General features: G+C 38.9%; 1 protein-coding gene across 19 annotated transcripts in view; it reads left to right on the forward strand.

Moving 5' to 3' along the window:
* The window catches only part of ANKRD28 (ankyrin repeat domain 28), a 216,271-nt gene that overhangs the window by 170,597 nt on the left and 27,375 nt on the right, over positions 1 to 18,299 (forward strand). For 18 of the 19 annotated variants that reach the window (XM_086396049.1, XM_086396672.1, XM_086395822.1 and 15 more), the window contains 6 exons: positions 559 to 673; positions 1,757 to 1,839; positions 3,635 to 3,698; positions 3,905 to 3,973; positions 6,494 to 6,634; positions 17,742 to 17,853. In XM_086396049.1, the coding sequence (XP_086252175.1) occupies positions 559 to 673; positions 1,757 to 1,839; positions 3,635 to 3,698; positions 3,905 to 3,973; positions 6,494 to 6,634; positions 17,742 to 17,853 (584 nt within the window). Of the gene's footprint in view, positions 1 to 558; positions 674 to 1,756; positions 1,840 to 3,634; positions 3,699 to 3,904; positions 3,974 to 6,493; positions 6,635 to 16,355; positions 16,461 to 17,741; positions 17,854 to 18,299 lie in introns of those variants that run through there. The other variant, XM_086397079.1, reaches the window with a different exon arrangement.

Raw genomic sequence — 18,299 nt, forward strand, 5'->3', positions numbered from 1 at the left:
TTTATAGTTGTTTTTCATTTATTTCTGTATTGTTTCGCTTAGATTATTTATATAATATCACTAGCAGTTAGTACTGGCTTTAAAAAAACATGCTAAATAGAAAAATAACTCTGCCTTTCCACTGCAGTTTATTATATATTGACAAAACTCAGTTGCATTTCTCTTTCCCTTTTTGAATATTTTGAACTGTTTTTAGCATTTTCATTTCTTTTCTTTTCGTTTGTATTTGAATTAGTACTAGGCAAGCTAAACTTTTAAATAAAAAGGACTTTTGGGTACATTACTTTAAGGCAGTGTTTCACAAGCCATGTTCCAAGGGACTATTTATAAGTAGACTTAAGACAATAGCTGTTCTCATTTGGCAAGGAAAGGGTAGGAGTAAACTCATGATCAAATAATTGATGAGGCGTTGCAGACTGTCTTCTGATTTTTAAATCTATTAAAATCTTATGCTCAGTTCACGAAATTGCTCTAAGTATAAAATCTGTAATCCCAGTGCCTGACCCAGTAACTTTGCTGTGGATGAAATCTATGGATTTTATTCCTCCTTTGTTGCAGGAGCTGTAATCGACTGTGAAGATAAGAATGGCAACACTCCTTTGCACATAGCAGCGAGGTATGGCCACGAGCTGCTCATCAACACCCTCATCACGAGCGGGGCCGACACCGCCAAGTAAGTGCCTGCCAGGCAGGGGAGCGCGGGTTTGTCCTGAACGTAGGACTGTTGCTTGAGCTTTTTCCTCTTGGTGTTGATGATGTAATAGAATGTTTAATACGACTTCATTGGGTCTTTTTATGTTTTTTATCCCAGTTCTTTCTAGATTATGACTAATATGTTAAAGTTTCCATGTAAAATTTTGTTTGAAAGATGGATTCTCTTGCATGCTCTGCAGAAATACACACCCTACTTAAATTGATGCTTATCATTCCTATGTGTAGTTTTACATTTTTATTATACTTTTATATGTTCATAAATGTTTTAAATATTCTTTTAAGCTTTCTAAAAATGGTATGCTACTGTATGCTTCATGAAACTTTTTTTACATGTGGTTGTTGATTTAGCCATGTAAATATAAATTAGGGCTTTTTTTCCTTTCTTAATCTCTGTAAGTAACTCTAGTTCATTCGTTTTATAAAATTTAATTCTTGTGTAAAGATTTCACAGTTTATTCATTCTCCTCATTTACAAACACAACCTACTTCTGATTTTTTACTGCTAGGAAAAATTACTGCAGTGAACAGTCTTAAGCAAAACATTTTGCCTTGTGGTAATGATTCTTGATGGCAAAGCAGGTGGGATGATTTTTGCTCCTGAGACAAATGTCTATAGAGTCATTTTTGGTTGTCCTAATTAGGGCAGAGTGCCACTGCCACCCAGTGTAGCTCGAGCCCAGGGACATTGGTGATGTCCTGCCCTTTCCCCAGCACACACGCACACTGTCCTGCCCTCTGCCCACCACAGACGCACACTGTCCTGCCCTCTGCCCACCACACACGCACACTGTCCTGCCCTCTGCCCACCACACACGCACACTGTCCTGCCCTCTGCCCACCACACACGCACACTGTCCTGCCCTCTCCCCACCACACACGCACAGACCCACACAAGGTCCACAGTGACAGTAAGTAGTCTGAGCTCGAAAAACCCTACTCCAAGAGGAAAGTTGCTGGAGAAGTTAAGTAGTTTCTTTTTACTTTATTTAAGTGACTGTATTTTTCTCACATTGTGATGAAGATACTGTCCTCTTTGCTTTAGACGTGGCATACATGGAATGTTCCCCCTCCATTTGGCAGCCTTAAGTGGTTTTTCAGATTGCTGTAGGAAACTTCTTTCTTCTGGTGAGTGGAACCTTCACAGACAAATTATCCTCTTTTATGGTTCCCCCAAACTCCCTTCCATCCTGCTTTTGCAAAATTATATACAAATACATCCAAGTATGGATCATTTATTAACCCCTCTTAGAAGATATTGGGCCCTATAAGATTTGATTTTCTCTTCAACTCTGGGAAAGGTTTTATTTTTCTAGTGATTTCTTCCTCTCTCTTAGTTGGGGAATGGCATGTGGAATATTTCTGAAGTAGTCCTTTTATGTCTGGAAGCAAAATATCTTCATTTGCATGGTTCCTTTTTAAGAACCAGTGACCAGTTTACAGTATCTTCTAGGTCTGAAATGTATACCATATTTAATTACTGTTTTAAAATACCACAGTCATAGTTTGATACAAAACAGGATCAGTAGCTTTCTGTTAATATAAATATTACTATAAAGATATTTATTAAAATGTGTAGAAGTACTAAATATATAAGATTTTACTTTAAATGGTATTCTATTAGCATGTTACAAAAGTTGAACAGATTTTATATATTATTAATACTTATGATTGCTGAAAGAATTATGGGAAAGTTTCTGGGAAAAATTAGCATATTGTGAGACAGACCCTTCTGAGTTTTTCTTAATGGTACCTTTTTTTCCCCTTTGGCTTTGCCCGGTCTTCGTTGCTGCGAGGGCTCCTTCCTAGTTGGGGAGGGTAGGGGCTGCCCCATAGCTGTGGTGACAAGCTTCGCGTTGCTCTGGCCTCTCTTGGTGCAGAGCACTGGCTCTAGGCGTGCCGGCTCCAGTCGCGGCTCCAGTCGTGGCTCCCAGGCTCCACAGGGCAGGCTCCCGTAGCTGTAGTGTGTGGGCTCAGTTGCCCTGCAGCGTGTGGGATCCTCCTGGATCAGGGGTTGATCCTGCATCTTCTGCATCTGCAGGTACATTCTTTACCACTGAGCCACCAGGGAAGCCCTTGGTGATATCTTTTAAGTGATGTAACTGTGTTTTGAGTGTTTTAAGTGTATGCATACCACAAGTAATCACATACCCATTTATCTATGAAAGAGAATTATAAAACTCCCTTCTCAGTGTTAGTAGTAATCCACAGGTAGCAAAGGAAAAAGTTTACTAAGAAATCATTCATGGGGCTTCCCTGGCAGTCCACTGGTTACTCCGTGCTTCTCAAGGCAGGGGATGCAGTTTCTATGCCGGTCTGGGAACTGAGATCCCACATGCCGTGCAGCGTGGCACACCACCCCCCCAACAATGTTTATGTATCTTACAGTTTAGTATATTCACAGAGATACGTGACCATGACTACAGTGGGTTTTAGAAAATTTTTGCTACCGCCCACACCCAGAGAAACTTCATTTGGCATCAGTTCCCCATTTCCTCCCTCCCCCAGCCCTTAGTAATCAATAATCTACTTTCTATCTCTAAATTTACCTGTTCTAGGTAGGTTGTAGAGGTGGAATCACCTAACGTGGTTTTGTGACTGGTTTTTCACTTAGAAATGTTCTGAGGGGTCATCCAGTGTTATAAGTATGTATCAGTACTTTATTTCTTTTTATTGCTGAATAATATTCCATTGTATCCTATGACTTTTAAACAAGTACTCTAGCATTTGTTTTGAAAAAACCCCAGTGTTGTAGTGGTAATTAAAAAAAAATACATTATTAATCTGTTTTCAATTAATTTGTACCTATTTGTAAGTCATAGTTTTGTGTATGATGGGGTGTGATTTTTTACATTGTTAATGTAATGCTTTAACATAAAGTAACATGCATATAGTATTACATAAGATGTATTCATTCTTGTAGGATTTGATATAGATACCCCAGATGATTTTGGCAGGACCTGTCTACATGCAGCTGCAGCTGGAGGGTATGTTAACAAAATTTTTACTTTTTTTAAGAAAAAGGTAGCTGATCATGGCAGGTTTTGTTGTTGTTGTTTCGTAAAATACAAGTCATAGTATTTTATTCACTCTGCCCTCATTTGAAAACATACTTTTATGCTTATTTAAACCTACCAATTTCATCATAAAGTTATTGACAGTTGCATCTTCTCATTGTATTTTTCCTGGGTAGTAATTTGGAGTGCCTAAACCTTCTGCTGAATACTGGTGCAGACTTCAACAAAAAAGACAAGTTTGGAAGGTGAGCTGTGGTACAGTTCCTCTGTAGCTCCTGCTTAATGTTATTTGCTTAATGACTTTCTCAAATTATAATTTGGCATCTGTGTTAGTCTCTCAGTCATGTCCAACTCTTTGCAGCCCCATGGACTGTAGGCCACCAGGCTCCTCTGTCCATGGGATTTCCCAGACAAGAATCCTGGTGAGGGTTGCCATTCCCTTTTCCAGGAATCTTCCTGACCCGAGGCTCGAACCCATGTCTTCTGCATTGCAGGCGGATTTTTTACTGTCTGAGCCATGAGGGAAGTCCTTAATGGCTTCCTTAATGACTTTCTTAATCTTTTTATTTGGCTTCTATGAGTTAACTAAAAACTTTCACATCTTTTACATTGTGATCATGATGTGTTGAAAGATTCCAATAAGGAAATAACTTCTGAATATTCATTCTTACCCACAGCCTTCTTCCAACTGGGCCCCTGCCATAGCCCCATCCTACCAGCCACAGCTTTCCTTTATAAGCACTACGTACCTTTTATGATGTCATTCCTCTGCTTCCTTTATAGCTATGAAAATGTAACCCATGTGCAGTACCTGTGCTCCCTAAACAGCAACTTACAAGAGCAGTGGTAGTTCTCCATTCCCTCAAGTCATTCTTTCTTAGAGACTCTATGGCCTAGCTTTGCTTCCAGAGCACTAGGAGGGAGGAAGCAGGTCACAGTGTGAACGCAGAGGCCCTGTGTTCCCTCAGCCGACCCGCACTCTCACTGTTCAGCCCAGACCTCACTGTTGCTTGCATCTGTGACTGCAGTGATTAAAGCCACCAGGGTCTGCTAAGTTACTTAGAGTGGGAATTGACCCAATGTCTGTTGGAACCATATAGGAAAGGGTGGAAGGCAGTTTGAAAAACACGTGAGCGTGTTATAGTGTGTACAGAAGTCTAATGTACGCAGGCAACTTATGCAGTGTTATAAACCAGTGTTACCTCAGTAAAAAAAGAAAAAGAAAGGTGGCAATATGAGCGAAATTGTGTGTCAAGAGTTTGAGAATTATGTCAGAGTATACGATAAGAGAGAGGGTATGTGTTGGAAGGAAATGTGTGAATATGTATCAGTGCCTGGGAATGGTATAGTGCAGAGGTCAATAGAATCACATGTGGTAGAGAATCAGAAGTGTGTGAAAGAAAAGTGAAAACAACTGTCGGACCCGCTGTTCCTTTGAGGAACAGACTGTTCTCATATGCCTGCTGACTGAAGGAGCCAGTGACCCAAGAAATCAAAAATCACTTTGTCTTTGGAGTGCAATATTTTTATAGCTAATTTATTTTTGTAAGTATGCTTTTTTTTTTTTCCCCCTTTTAACAATTATTTATTTTATGTATTTGGCTGCACTGGATCTTCATTGCTACATAGGCTCCCCTCTAGTTGTGGTGAGCGGGGGCTCCTCTCTAGCTGCAGTGGGTGGGCTTCATGTTGCAGTGGCTTGTTGCGGAGCACAGGCTCGAGGGCATGCAGGTGTAAGCCGACTTTAATCCAGCTCACGTTAGTTAGTTAGTAGTACATAAAGCACTGTATGCTACAGGCAGGGCTTCTAACTTTACAGGCTTGAAAATAATTCAGGAATAATTGCATCTTCAAAAATACTATTACTATATTATACTAGTATCCAATAAAGTAAAATAATGCTTCACTGTCATTTTCCCAGGTATATATTTTAGAAAACAATATGCCATGAAGACTCTGGACTAAATTCACCTTCACTTTTCTGTTTTCTTTCTTCTTCCTCTTTTTGTAAATGAAAAGTCATGAATCATTATAGTTTTGTAATCTAAATACAGAAACTCCTAAATTCAATAGCATTGTTTTTCATTTCAGTAACTGGAAAGAAATAAGCTACAAATATTCAGTCTCTAGTAATTAACACAGTACCCTAGCTCTTCAAAATGATGAAAAATCTTCAAAAGTATACATTTTTGCTTGAGAAATCTGATATTACTGTGAAGCTCTCCCATATAGTTGATATTACAGCATTCTTTTTCATACTTCTGTATTTTTCTTACCATTTATTCCTCAACCTAGACATAACAGAAGGTGCTACCTCTGCACTGTGAAACATTTGTATTAGTATAGGGGAAGCTTTGTTAAAATGAAAACTCTTCTTAGATTGCTGATGGTATTAGGGAGGAAGAAGAATACAAGTTTTCAAGTTTTGGAGCAGAATATGAAGGGTATCCATAATTCACTCAAAAACCTGTAATTGTTACTGTCTAAGCTATGAAATGCTTTTAACTGTGTTTCTATCTTATTTTACATTCTTTTACTTTTAACTGTGTTTCTGTCTTATTTTGTTTTCTTAGAGGCTTTCGGGCATCTTGGTTTCTCCTCCTAGCTTTCTGTCTGGCCCTTTGAAAGACTTAGTATATGGCAGAAATCAACCTCCAACTTACTATAAATACAGTATTTATAACTGGGTGGATCAGCTGTGCTCTTATTTCCTGGGGTGTGTCCCTGACTTTTTTTTTTTCTTTTTAATTAATTTGGGCAAAAAGATCTCCACTGCATTACGCTGCTGCCAACTGCAACTACCAGTGCCTGTTTGCTCTTGTGGGCTCAGGAGCAAGCGTGAATGACCTTGATGAGCGAGGATGCACACCCCTGCACTACGCAGCGACGTCAGACACGGACGGCAAGTGAGTGTCTCGTGGTGAGAGTGCAGGGTCGTCGTCTCTGTGGACCAGCACCTGCAGACAGGTGGCGGCTTTCATAGCAAATTTGTATTTCCTTTTTGTACTCTTTATTATTTCTTTCCCTGAGTGTTCAGTGTGGAAAATAAGTTGTTTTTATAGTTATTCTTAATCATAGTTATTACTACCTGCTTCTACTCAGCAACCTGCCTTATGAACTAATGAGGTGGTAGAAGAAGTATAAAGGTCCCTTTTTGTCCTCCCTTCCAAAAGCACATCTTAGTATCTACCACTTCCAAGCTTTTTCCACGTGACTTCTCAGAGGCAGCAGTGCTGAGTGTATCACAGGGAAAAGGAGAGGCAAGAGGTAGACAGACAGTGCCGTCAAGAGGATAGGGTGGAGATTGGAATACCAGTATCCTTCAGATAGAGCATCATATTCCCAAGGGATCCCTGTAAATGTGTGTTTAAATGGGGAGTAATTGAACTGGCAGAATTGGACATAGTTGGTACTAAATATTAACTTAAGTAAATTATGTAGACAGCGAGTGAGTAAATGTTGCCCAAGGATGACTTAATAAAAACAAATGAGAGATTTATAAATTCTTTCATAATTAATTTTCACCTGAAGTTGGTCAGATGTCTGTACCTTAATGTATATTGCCTTCTTGGAAGAAAATGAGCTCATTAGAGACAGAGAAGATATCTTCAGGATCTGTGGTATTCCCCATGAGTCTGAGTCAGTGAAGGGTAGAAAATAAAAACAATGGTTTTGAGGGAAAGATTTTATAAAATATACTTCAAGGAAGTTGCATTTAATAGAGATCTATTTCCTTATAAAAAGCATAATTTAATGATATTACTCACAAATATTAATTTATTATAAAATCTGTGACTGTAATTGCAAATCCCTTTTGTTATGTTGGATTTGTGGTTAAAATTCTAATCTTGAAAGCTCTAGTAAATACGCTGTCAGCACTCTGTGTCTGCTAGTTCTGCATCTGCAGATTTGGGGAGCTGACTATATTCATTGTAGGGTTATGTTCATTTTTTTATAAGGGACTTGAGGGTTCATGGTCTTTGATATCCACAGGCACTCTTGGAACCAATCCCCCTTGGATACTGAAGAATTACTATACTTTCTTTTTGGAGAAATATATAATATATACAGTTCCGTATATATCAGAATAGTTTTTGAGAGAAGCTGTAAATTATTTGAATTATGTTTTTGGGCAGTAGAGCTTTAAAGAAAATATGTGATAAACACTTTGTAAGTCAGAAAGTATTTGGGTAAACTTAGGTGAGTTGATTATTCTCTATTTTATAAATTTTATAATTTCAAGATTTGGTTTATAGGTTTTCCTAAAATAGATGATAGCTAAAATGACTAGATCACATCGGTAGTCCTTTACCACTGTTCCCATAACTGCTTATTGGATATTGCCCAGTGATGTGCATAAATTCCACTGAGGTCACATAGACACAGAGATTACCCCGTGCTCCTCCTGCCCTTAGACAGTTAAACCTGAATTCCTACACAAAAACATAAAAATGACAATGCTCAACCTATACTGTTTGAGATTTGTGGTTTTATTTTAAGCCAGTCTACTTTTTCTTTAGAACTGTACTTAGCACTGAAGTGAATTAAATTGTTAGTTTTATTAACTAATATAAGCTGTTTTGAGCAGTAGGCTAGAGATATTTATTACTTAGACACTTAATTCTCAGTATCAATACAAGCAGCCTGATGTACTAGAAAGAACATGAGCTTTATTCCAAAAGACCCAGTTTAAGTGTTGAGGTCTTCATAATATCCTCTTTGAGCCTGAGCAAGTAATTGTTAGGCAAAAACTTACTTATCTATAAAATGAGAATGAAACCTGAAAAAGTGAAAGTCTTAGTCACTCACTCATGTCCAACTCTTTGGGATTCCACGGACTATAGACCTCCAGGCTCTTCTGTCCATGGAATTCTCCAGGCAAGAATTCTGGAGTGGGTTGCCATTCCCTTCTCCAGGGGATCTTCCCAACCCAGGGATCAAATGCAGGTCTCTTGGATTGCAGGCGAATTCTTTACCGTCTGAGCCACCAGAGAAGCTAGATTCTTTAACACGCATGACCTCAGTTTTCCCCACAATTCTAAGAAGTAGACTTCATTCTCAGAATTGTGCGGAAAACTGAGGTCATGTGTGTTAAAGAATCTAGCACTGTTTTTGGAGCCTCTCTCTTATTTTTAAAGTATCAGAATCCCTGAGGTCTTCTCTAACACCATCATTTATTAACTCTGATTTGTTCCCTGGGAACCTCTGGAAGCTCTACGCCACAGTAACCACAGAGTACCAGAGGCGTTCTCTCAGCAAGTTTTGGAGGCTTACATAGTAGAAATAAAGCGTTGGTTTATTTTTTTGGATTCCAAGGCTATAAATCCCTGGAATAGGTTAGGTAATAATAAGAGAATCTGAAATAATTCATTCTGCTGCCAAAGCCAGAGTGAAATATTTTCTAAAAGGATAAATAAATTCCCATGGCTTCAAATACTGTTATTAGTAATTTGTGTCTGTTGGTTTCCTTCTTGAACAGTTGTTTGATAATGTCCTGTTACCCTCCCCAGGGAACATTGTATACACTGTGGGATTTTTGACACACTGCCATTGGTTCTCTGTTTTCAAAGTGACAAATAATAACTTATTATAATTGTGTGTGTGTGTGAAGTCGCTTAGTCGTGTCTGACTCTTTGCAACCCCGTGGACTGTAGCCTACCAGGCTTCTCCATCCATGAGATTCTCCAGGCAAGAATACTGGAGTGAATTACCATTTCCTTCTCCAGGGGATCTTTCCAACCCAGGGATCGAACCCGGGTCTCCCGCATTTGAGGCAGATTATTAATGTACAGTTAATAGCACAATTCTACTCTCTGTGTGTCCCTCTGTCCAATTTCCATCAATGTTGGAAAAATACATGACATCATTTCTACTCACCCTGCTAGTTGTCCCCATCATCCTGATGCCTGCAATCACTATAAGCAGTCATGACTCAGCAAACAAAAGTATTAAATGTATTCAGTACTTATAAACAAAACTCTCTTTGCCATTTGAACAGAAATAGGGCTGCCTATGAGCACAGGGGTGAGGACCTGGGGCTGGGGGTGCTTATTCTGATTACGTATAAAGAAGACGACCTCCTCATGCCTTTTCTTCTGTGATAACTACCAGTAACACAGGTATTTCCATAAATTTATGTAAATCATTTCATGTCCTTCATAGTGTCATCGAGAGAAGGCAATGGCACCCCACTCCAGTACTCTTGCCTGGAAAATCCCTTGGATGGAGGAGCCTAGTAGGTTACAGTCCATGGGGTTGCTAAGAGTTGGACACGACTGAGCGACTTCATTTTCACTTTTCACTTTCATGCATTGGAGAAGGAAGTGGCAACCCACTCCAGTATTCTTCCCTGGAGAATCCCAGGGACAGAGGAGCCTGGTGGGCTGCCGTCTGTGGGGTCGCACAGAGTCAGACACGACTGAAGTGACTTAGCAGCCGCAGCACCATACTGTCATCAGAATTACAGACCTACTATATATCTGTCAATAGCCTTTTCTGTGTTCATGTGGTTATAGATACATGTGTTTATGAATGCATAGATATATTTCACTAAGATACACTTTTTTTTTTTCTAATTTTATTTTATTTTTAAACTTTACATAATTGTATTAGTTTTGCCAAATATCAAAATGAATCCACCACAGGTATACATGTGTTCCCCATCCCGAACCCTCCTCCCTCCCCCCTCCCCATACCATCCCTCTGGGTCGTCCCAGTGCACCAGCCCCAAGCATCCAGCATCGTGCATCGAACCTGGACTGGCAACTCGTTTCCTACATGATATTTTACATGTTTCATTGCCATTCTCCCAAATCTTCCCACCCTCTCCCTCTCCCACAGAGTCCATAAGACTGTTCTATACATCAGTGTCTCTTTTGCTGTCTCGTACACTGGGTTATTGTTACCATCTTTCTAAATTCCATATATATGCGTTAGTATACTGTATTTATTGCTTTTCCTTCTGGCTTACTTCACTCTGTATAATAGGCTCCAGTTTCATCCACCTCATTAGAACTGATTCAAATGTATTCTTTTTAATGGCTGAGTAATACTCCATTGTGTATATGTACCACAGCTTTCTTATCCATTCATCTGCCGATGGACATCTAGGTTGCTTCCATGTCTTGGCTATTATAAACAGTGCTGCGATGAACATTGGGGTACACGTGTCTCTTTCCCTTCTGGTTTCCTCAGTGTGTATGCCCAGCAGTGGGGTTGCTGGATCATAAGGCAGTTCTATTTCCAGTTTTTTAAGGAATCTCCACACTGTTCTCCATAGTGGCTGTACTAGTTTGCATTCCCACCAACAGTGTAAGAGGGTTCCCTTTTCTCCACACCCTCTCCAGCATTTATTATTTGTAGACTTTTGGATCGCAGCCATTCTGACTGGTGTGAAATGGTACCTCATAGTGGTTTTGATTTGCATTTCTCTGATAATGAGTGATGTTGAGCATCTTTTCATGTGTTTGTTGGCCATCTGTATGTCTTCTTTGGAGAAATGTCTATTTAGTTCTTTGGCCCATTTTTTGATTGGGTCGTTTATTTTTCTGGAGTTGAGCTGTAGGAGTTGCTTGTATATTTTTGAGATTAGTTGTTTGTCGGTTGCTTCATTTGCTATTATTTTCTCCCATTCTGAAGGCTGTCTTTTCACCTTGCTAATAGTTTCCTTTGATGTGCAGAAGCTTTTAAGGTTAATTAGGTCCCATTTGTTTATTTTTGCTTTTATTTCCAATATTCTGAGAGGTGGGGCATAGAGGATCCTGCTGTGATGTATGTCGGAGAGTGTTTTGCCTATGTTCTCCTCTAGGAGTTTTATAGTTTCTGGTCTTACACACAGAAATCCCTTGCATTCCTATACACTAATAATGAGAAAACAGAAAGAGAAATTAAGGAAACAATTCCATTCACCATTGCAACGGAAAGAATAAAATACTTAGGAATATATCTACCTAAAGAAACTAAAGACCTATATATAGAAAACTATAAAACACTGGTGAAAGAAATCAAAGAGGACACTAATAGATGGAGAAATATACCATGTTCATGGATTGGAAGAATCAATATAGTGAAAATGAGTATACTACCCAAAGCAATTTATAGATTCAACGCAATCCCTATCAAGCTACCAACAGTATTCTTCACAGAGCTAGAACAAATAATTTCACAATTTGTATGGAAATACAAAAAACCTCGAACAGCCAAAGCGATCTTGAGAAAGAAGAATGGAACTGGAGGAATCAACCTACCTGACTTCAGGCTCTACTACAAAGCCACAGTTATCAAGACAGTATGGTACTGCCACAAAGACAGAAATATTGATCAATGGAATAAAATAGAAAGCCCAGAGATAAATCCACGCACATATGGACACCTTATCTTTGACAAAGGAGGCAAGAATATACAATGGATTAAAGACAGTCTCTTTAACAAGTGGTGCTGGGAAATCTGGTCAACCACTTGTAAAAGAATGAAACTGGACCACTTTCTAACACCATACACAAAAATAAACTCAAAATGGATTAAAGATCTAAACGTAAGATACACTTTTAATGGAGATAGATTTTCACAAAAATGAAATCATATTTTGACTTCTAATAGCATTGTGTATTTTCGCCTGTTTTTAACCTTATATAAATGGAATCATACATTCTTCTTGGAACTTTTATAATCATTAGGTTTATTTCTAAGTATTTCATATTTTTACTGCCAAAATAAATCTTATCTTTAAATTTCCTTTTGCTATGAAATAGAGAAATACATTTGACTATTGTATACAACTTTGCATTCAGCAGCCTTTTTAACTGTTTTGGTTATGCATGTAAGACAGCATTAGGTTTGATACCTGTACTGTCATTGCTGTGAGACCTTGGGTGGGTTACTTAAACTCTGTGCATTTCGTCTGTGAAGTGGGAGTAATAGTCTGACCTAACACATGGCCATGAGTTTCACTTCAGTCACTCAGTCATGTCCAATTCTGTGACCCCATGGACTGCAGCACACCAGGCCTCCCTGCCCATCACCAACTCCCAGAGTTTACTCAAACTCATGTCCATTGAGTCAGTGATGCCATCCAACCATCTCATCCTCTGTCATCCCCTTCTCCTCCTGCCTTCAATCTTTCCCAGCATCAGGGTCTTTTCAAATGAGTCCGTTCTTTGCATCAGGTGGCCAGCATCAGCAATAGTCCTTCCAGTGAATATTCAGGACTGATCTCCTTTAGGATGGTCTGGTTGGATCTCCTTGCAGTCCAAGGGACTCTCAAGAGTATTCTCCAACACCACAGTTCAAAAGCATCAATTCTTCAGTGCTCAGCTTTCCTTATAGTCCAACTCTCACATCCATACCTGACTACTGGAAAAACCATAGCTTTGACTAGATGGACCTTTGTTGGCAAAGTAATGTCTCTGCTTTTTAATATACTGTCTAGGTTGGTCATAACTTTTCTTCCAAGAAGCAAGCATCTTTAATTTCATGGCTGCAGTCACCATCTGCAGTGATTTTGGAGCCCAAGAAAATAAAGTCTGTCACTGTTTCCACTGTTTCCCCATCTATTTGCCGTGAAGTGATGGGACCAGATGCCATGATCTTAGTTTTCTGAATGTTGAGTTTTAAGCCAACATTTTTAATCTTCTCTTTCACTTTCATCGAGAGGCTCTTTAGTTCTTCTTTACTTTCTGCCATAAGGATGGTGTCATCTGCGTATCTGAGGTTATTGATATTTCTCCCAGCAATCTTGATTCCAGTTTGTGCTTCATGCAGCCCAGTGTTTCTCATGATGTACTCTGCATACAAGTTAAATAAGCAGGATGACAATATAAAGGCTTGACGGACTCTTTTTCCCTGTTTGGAACCAGTCTGTTGTTCCATGTCCAGTTCTAACTGTTGCTTCCTGACCTGCATACAGATTTCTCAAGAGGCAGATCAGGTGGTCTGGTATTCCCATCTCTTTCAGAATTTTCCACAGTTTATTGTGATCCACACAGTCAAAGGCTTTGGCGTACTCAATGAAGCAGAAGTAGATGTTTTTCTGAAACTCCCTTGCTTTTTTGATGATCCAGAGGATGTTGGCAATTTGATCTCTGGTTCCTTTGCCTTTTCTAAATCCAACTTGACCATCTGGAAGTTCACGGTTCACATACTGTTGAAGCCTTGCTTGGAGAATTTTGAGCATTACATTGCTAGCATGTGAGATGAGTGCAATTGTGTGTTAGTTTGAGCATTCTTTGGCATTGCCTTTCTTTGGGATTGGAATGAAAAGTGACCTTTTCCAGTCCTGTGACCGCTGCTGAGTTTTCCAAATTTGCTGGCATATTGAGTGCAGCACTTTCACAGCATCATCTTTTAGGATTTGAATTAGCTCAACTGGAATTCCATCACCTCTATGAGTGATGTTTGTAGTGATGCTTCCTAAGGCCCGCTTGACTTTGCTTTCCAAGATGTCTGGCTCTAGGTGAATGATCATACCATCATGATTGTCTGGGTCGTGAAGATCTTATTTGTACAGTTCTTCTGTGTATTCTTGCCACCTCTTCTTAATATCTTCTGTTTCTGTTAGGTCCATACCATTTCTGTCCTTTATCAAGCCCATCTTTGCATGAAATGTTCCCTTGGTATCTCTAATTTTCTTGAAGAGAGCTCTAGTCTTTTCCATTCTATTGTTTTCCTCTATTTCTTTGCATTGATCTCTGAGGAAGGCTTTCTTATCTCTCCTTGCTATTCTTTGGAACTCTGCATTCAGATGCTTTATCTTACCTTCCCTCCTTTGCTTTTCACTTTCCTTCCTTTCACAGCTATTTGTAAGGCCTCCTCAGACAACCATTTTGCCTTCTTACATTTCTTTTCCATAAGGTTGGTCTTGATCCCTGCCTCCTGTACAAAGTCACGAATCTCTGTCCATAGTTCTTCAGGCACTCTGTTTATCTGGTCTGATCCCTTGAATCTGTTTGTCACTCTACTGTATAATCATAAGGGATTTGATTTAGGTCATACCTGAATGGTCTAGTGGTTTTCCCTACTTTCTTCAATTTAAGTCTGAATTTGGCAATTAGAAGTTCATGATCTGAGCCACAGTCATCTCTTGGTCTTGTTTTTGCTGACTGTATAGAGCTTCTCCATCTTTGGCTGCAAAGAATATAATCATTCTGATTTTGGTATTGACCATCTGGTGATGTCCATGTGTAATGTCTTCTCTTGTGTTGTTGAAAGAGGGTGTTTTCTATGACCAGTGCATTCTCTTGGCTAAACTCTATTAGCCTTTGCCCTGCTTCATTCCATACTCCAAGGCCAAATTTGCCTATTTCTCCAGGTGTCTCTTGACTTCCTACTTTTTCATTCCAGTCCCCTATGATGAAAAGGACTTCTTTTTGGGTGTTAGTTTTAAAAGGTCTTGTAGGTCTTCATAGAACCATTGCACTTCAGCTTCTTCAGCATTACTGGTCGGGGCATAGACTTAAATTATTGTGATATTGAATGGTTTGCCTTGGAAACAAACAGAGATCATTCTGTCATTTTTGAGATTGCACCCAAGTACTGCCTTTTGGACTCTATTGACTGTGATGACTACTCCATTTCTTCTAAGGGATTCTTGCCCACAGTAGTAGATATAATGGTCATCTGAGTTAAATTCGCCCATTCCAGTCCATTTTAGTTTACTGATTCCTAGAATGTCGACGTTCACTCTCGCCATCTCCTGTTTAACCACTTCCATTTACCTTGATTCATGGACCTAACTTTCCAGGTTCCTATGCAATATTGCTCTTTACAGCATCAGACTTTACTTCCATCATGAGTCATATCCACAACTGGGCATTGTTTTTCCTTTGGCTTCATCCTTTCATTCTTTCAGGAGTTGTTTCTCCACTGATCTCCTATAGCATATTAAGGTAGAGTGTCATATGAGATAGAGTATCAAAATTGCTTAAACAATACCTGATACATTACAATCTTCCTATAACGATGAGCCATAGTTTTTAAACTATGGTTAATGCCTGTCTTATGTAAGCACTGACTATTGTGTGTGCCCTGTGGTCAGGGAGAGTCGGAGGCGTCTGCTGACAGTGCCCCATTCCCTGCCCCTGGGTACGTGCTCCTCTCCCAGGGCTCTGACCAGCCATGGAGCACGTGGGTTGCATTCAGTCCAGAAAAAGTGGTAGGAGTTATGGTGGTGGAGGAAGAGTAGGAGAAATTTAAATGGTTTGAGCATCTCCCCGGTTTAAATTACATGCTAATTGGAATGAAGATATTTAATTTGTCTAACAGATGAAGAAAACAAAGTATTTAACAGTGAGTGTGGTTTATTAGGTATTTAGCCACAAATATTCCTCCAGGTTTTGCATAGATAGTTAATTTTAGGGGAAGGAGGAGATATTTAGCCATAAATATTCCTCCAGATTTTGTATATATATAGTTAATTTTAGGGGAAGGAGGGTTTCATAGAAAATTTTCCTGTCTTAATTTTCTGAGTTTTATAAAATGACCATGTGTTAACTTACAGTGAGAAAGTGAGGATCGACTCTTTGCCTTCTCAATTGCAAGTCAAAAGTGAGGTCTAGATTTTCAAGATTAAGCAGTTTTGTGGCTCAGTATTTTATAAACACCCATGTTAAAGTGTCACTAACTCATTAACCCCTGTGCTGAAGCATTTGTAGCAAGAACCACCTGAAGAAAAGACACGAGGTCTAGTCCTTGCTTCTAACCAAAAGATTGGGAGCAAGTGATTTACTTTTCCTGAATGTTGGTAATTTTTTCATTTGTTAAAGATAATGCTTACAAAGTAGTTATGAAAATTCATACTGCTTTAGCAAAATTTGAAAGGCATGGCAATAGAAGTAATTTTATAGTTGTAAATCAACTTTTAGTCTTTGTTTTGCTGTAGGAGACAAATCATCTAATAATGTGAAGGTAAACTATTAAACACTGTGATTGATAGGAACTTCTGGATGTATTATGGTTGAATTATTTCAAACCATTTAATGCTGTATACTTGCAAATAGTCACGGTAAGTAGTGCTTTGAGACTTGCCTCCTACTTCAGAAAGTAAGCATGAACTAACCTACTTGTTTTTCTTTCCTTAAATAAATCTTTTTTTCCCTGTACTCATGTATCAGCAAGTTATCTTAAAATAGGTTGTTCCACTGATAGAATCTGTCTTGTATTCAAGTCTTTGTAAGGAGAACTATTGCTGTTTTATCATTCACATCTAGAGAACTTGATTAAAGATAGAAAGATATGCCCTTGAGTGAAATGTCTGTGTTTTTAAAGCAGACTTAATAAAAAACATGAATGGTGTTTAGATTATTTAGTTGAATTTGTACCTCCATCTGTAAGATGAATAAACAAAAGCCATTTCACCATAAAGGTGAAGAAACTATTTGTCCAAGGTGGATGGTATCAAACTAACTCTAGAGATAAATCTTTTAGTTTCTAATTCAGTACTCTTTTTTTTGGCTGTAGTAACAATAACATTTATCAAAATTACAACAAATTGTGAACCTTAAAGTCCTTTTAAAATTGCTTTCTTCATAGTGTAATAGCACAGGAATAAAGTCTGTTTCCTGTGAGAAGATCTCCCTTGTTACCTGTATACCAGTTGTGCATTGTTCCCACACTTTCCAGGTCTCTAAAGCAAGATCTTTGAATTCTCATCTTGGTTTTGGGAGATATTTCTACATCCTTTCTTGAGCTTCCTAATGAGATATCATACTTACTCTGTGGTCCAGATAGATTGGACGCTCCCGCCACTGGGAATCTAATCCTGTCAAACACTGAGTAGGCTGCCTGGTGCCGTACATGGACAAGCTGTGGATAAAGAAGATTCTCTTACGAACATTTATTTGTGGCTTTATGATACTTACAGTTGGTGTCATTTAAATGATAAATTTATGTAGTGTAGGTATATTTATGATTTTTACATTATTCAAGTGTAAGAAAAATTGCCAGTTTTGAGTTTGTCTTTGTTTTTATCACTGGTTAAAATGCAGGATTTAGAATTTTGAATATGTCTTACTCTAATAGGTGCCTGGAATACTTATTAAGAAATGATGCAAATCCAGGGATCCGAGACAAGCAAGGATACAATGCCGTTCATTATTCAGCTGCATATGGTCACCGTCTGTGTCTTCAGCTGGTAAGAATCCTGAGTTCTTGTGGAAGGACAAGTGTGAGTTTATGTTCTAATAATGTAATGACAATGAGAATAAATGAATCAAGAAATAAATGCCTTGTAATATCTTTAGAATCCCTTTCCATCTTAAATTCACACTTGCCTCATTAAGCTTTCTTTCATTCCCTTTTCCCTTTCACAGAGAAAGGGGACAGAAAGAAATTAGATCTCTGGAGAGGACTCCTTGTGTCCTTCCCTTAGAAACCCCCATGCCCACCTAACATTCACTGCCCCTGCCTCGTGAAACGTTTTCCAGAAGGCATTAAACTGTAACTTTGTCATATGTGAGAAATACATGTCCCTATGAGAAGATCCCCCCTGCATATTTAGGAGTTCTGAAAGGCCCAGTCTACTAGCAGTCTGTCCTGAGAAGGGAGACTCATCTGCTGCAGAGGAACTTTTTATTTCAA

The sequence above is a fragment of the Bos grunniens genome, chromosome 1, assembly GCF_055505025.1.
Source record: "Bos grunniens cultivar Pamir isolate PY7600 chromosome 1, Bosgru_T2T1.0, whole genome shotgun sequence".
NCBI lineage: Eukaryota > Metazoa > Chordata > Mammalia > Artiodactyla > Bovidae > Bos > Bos grunniens.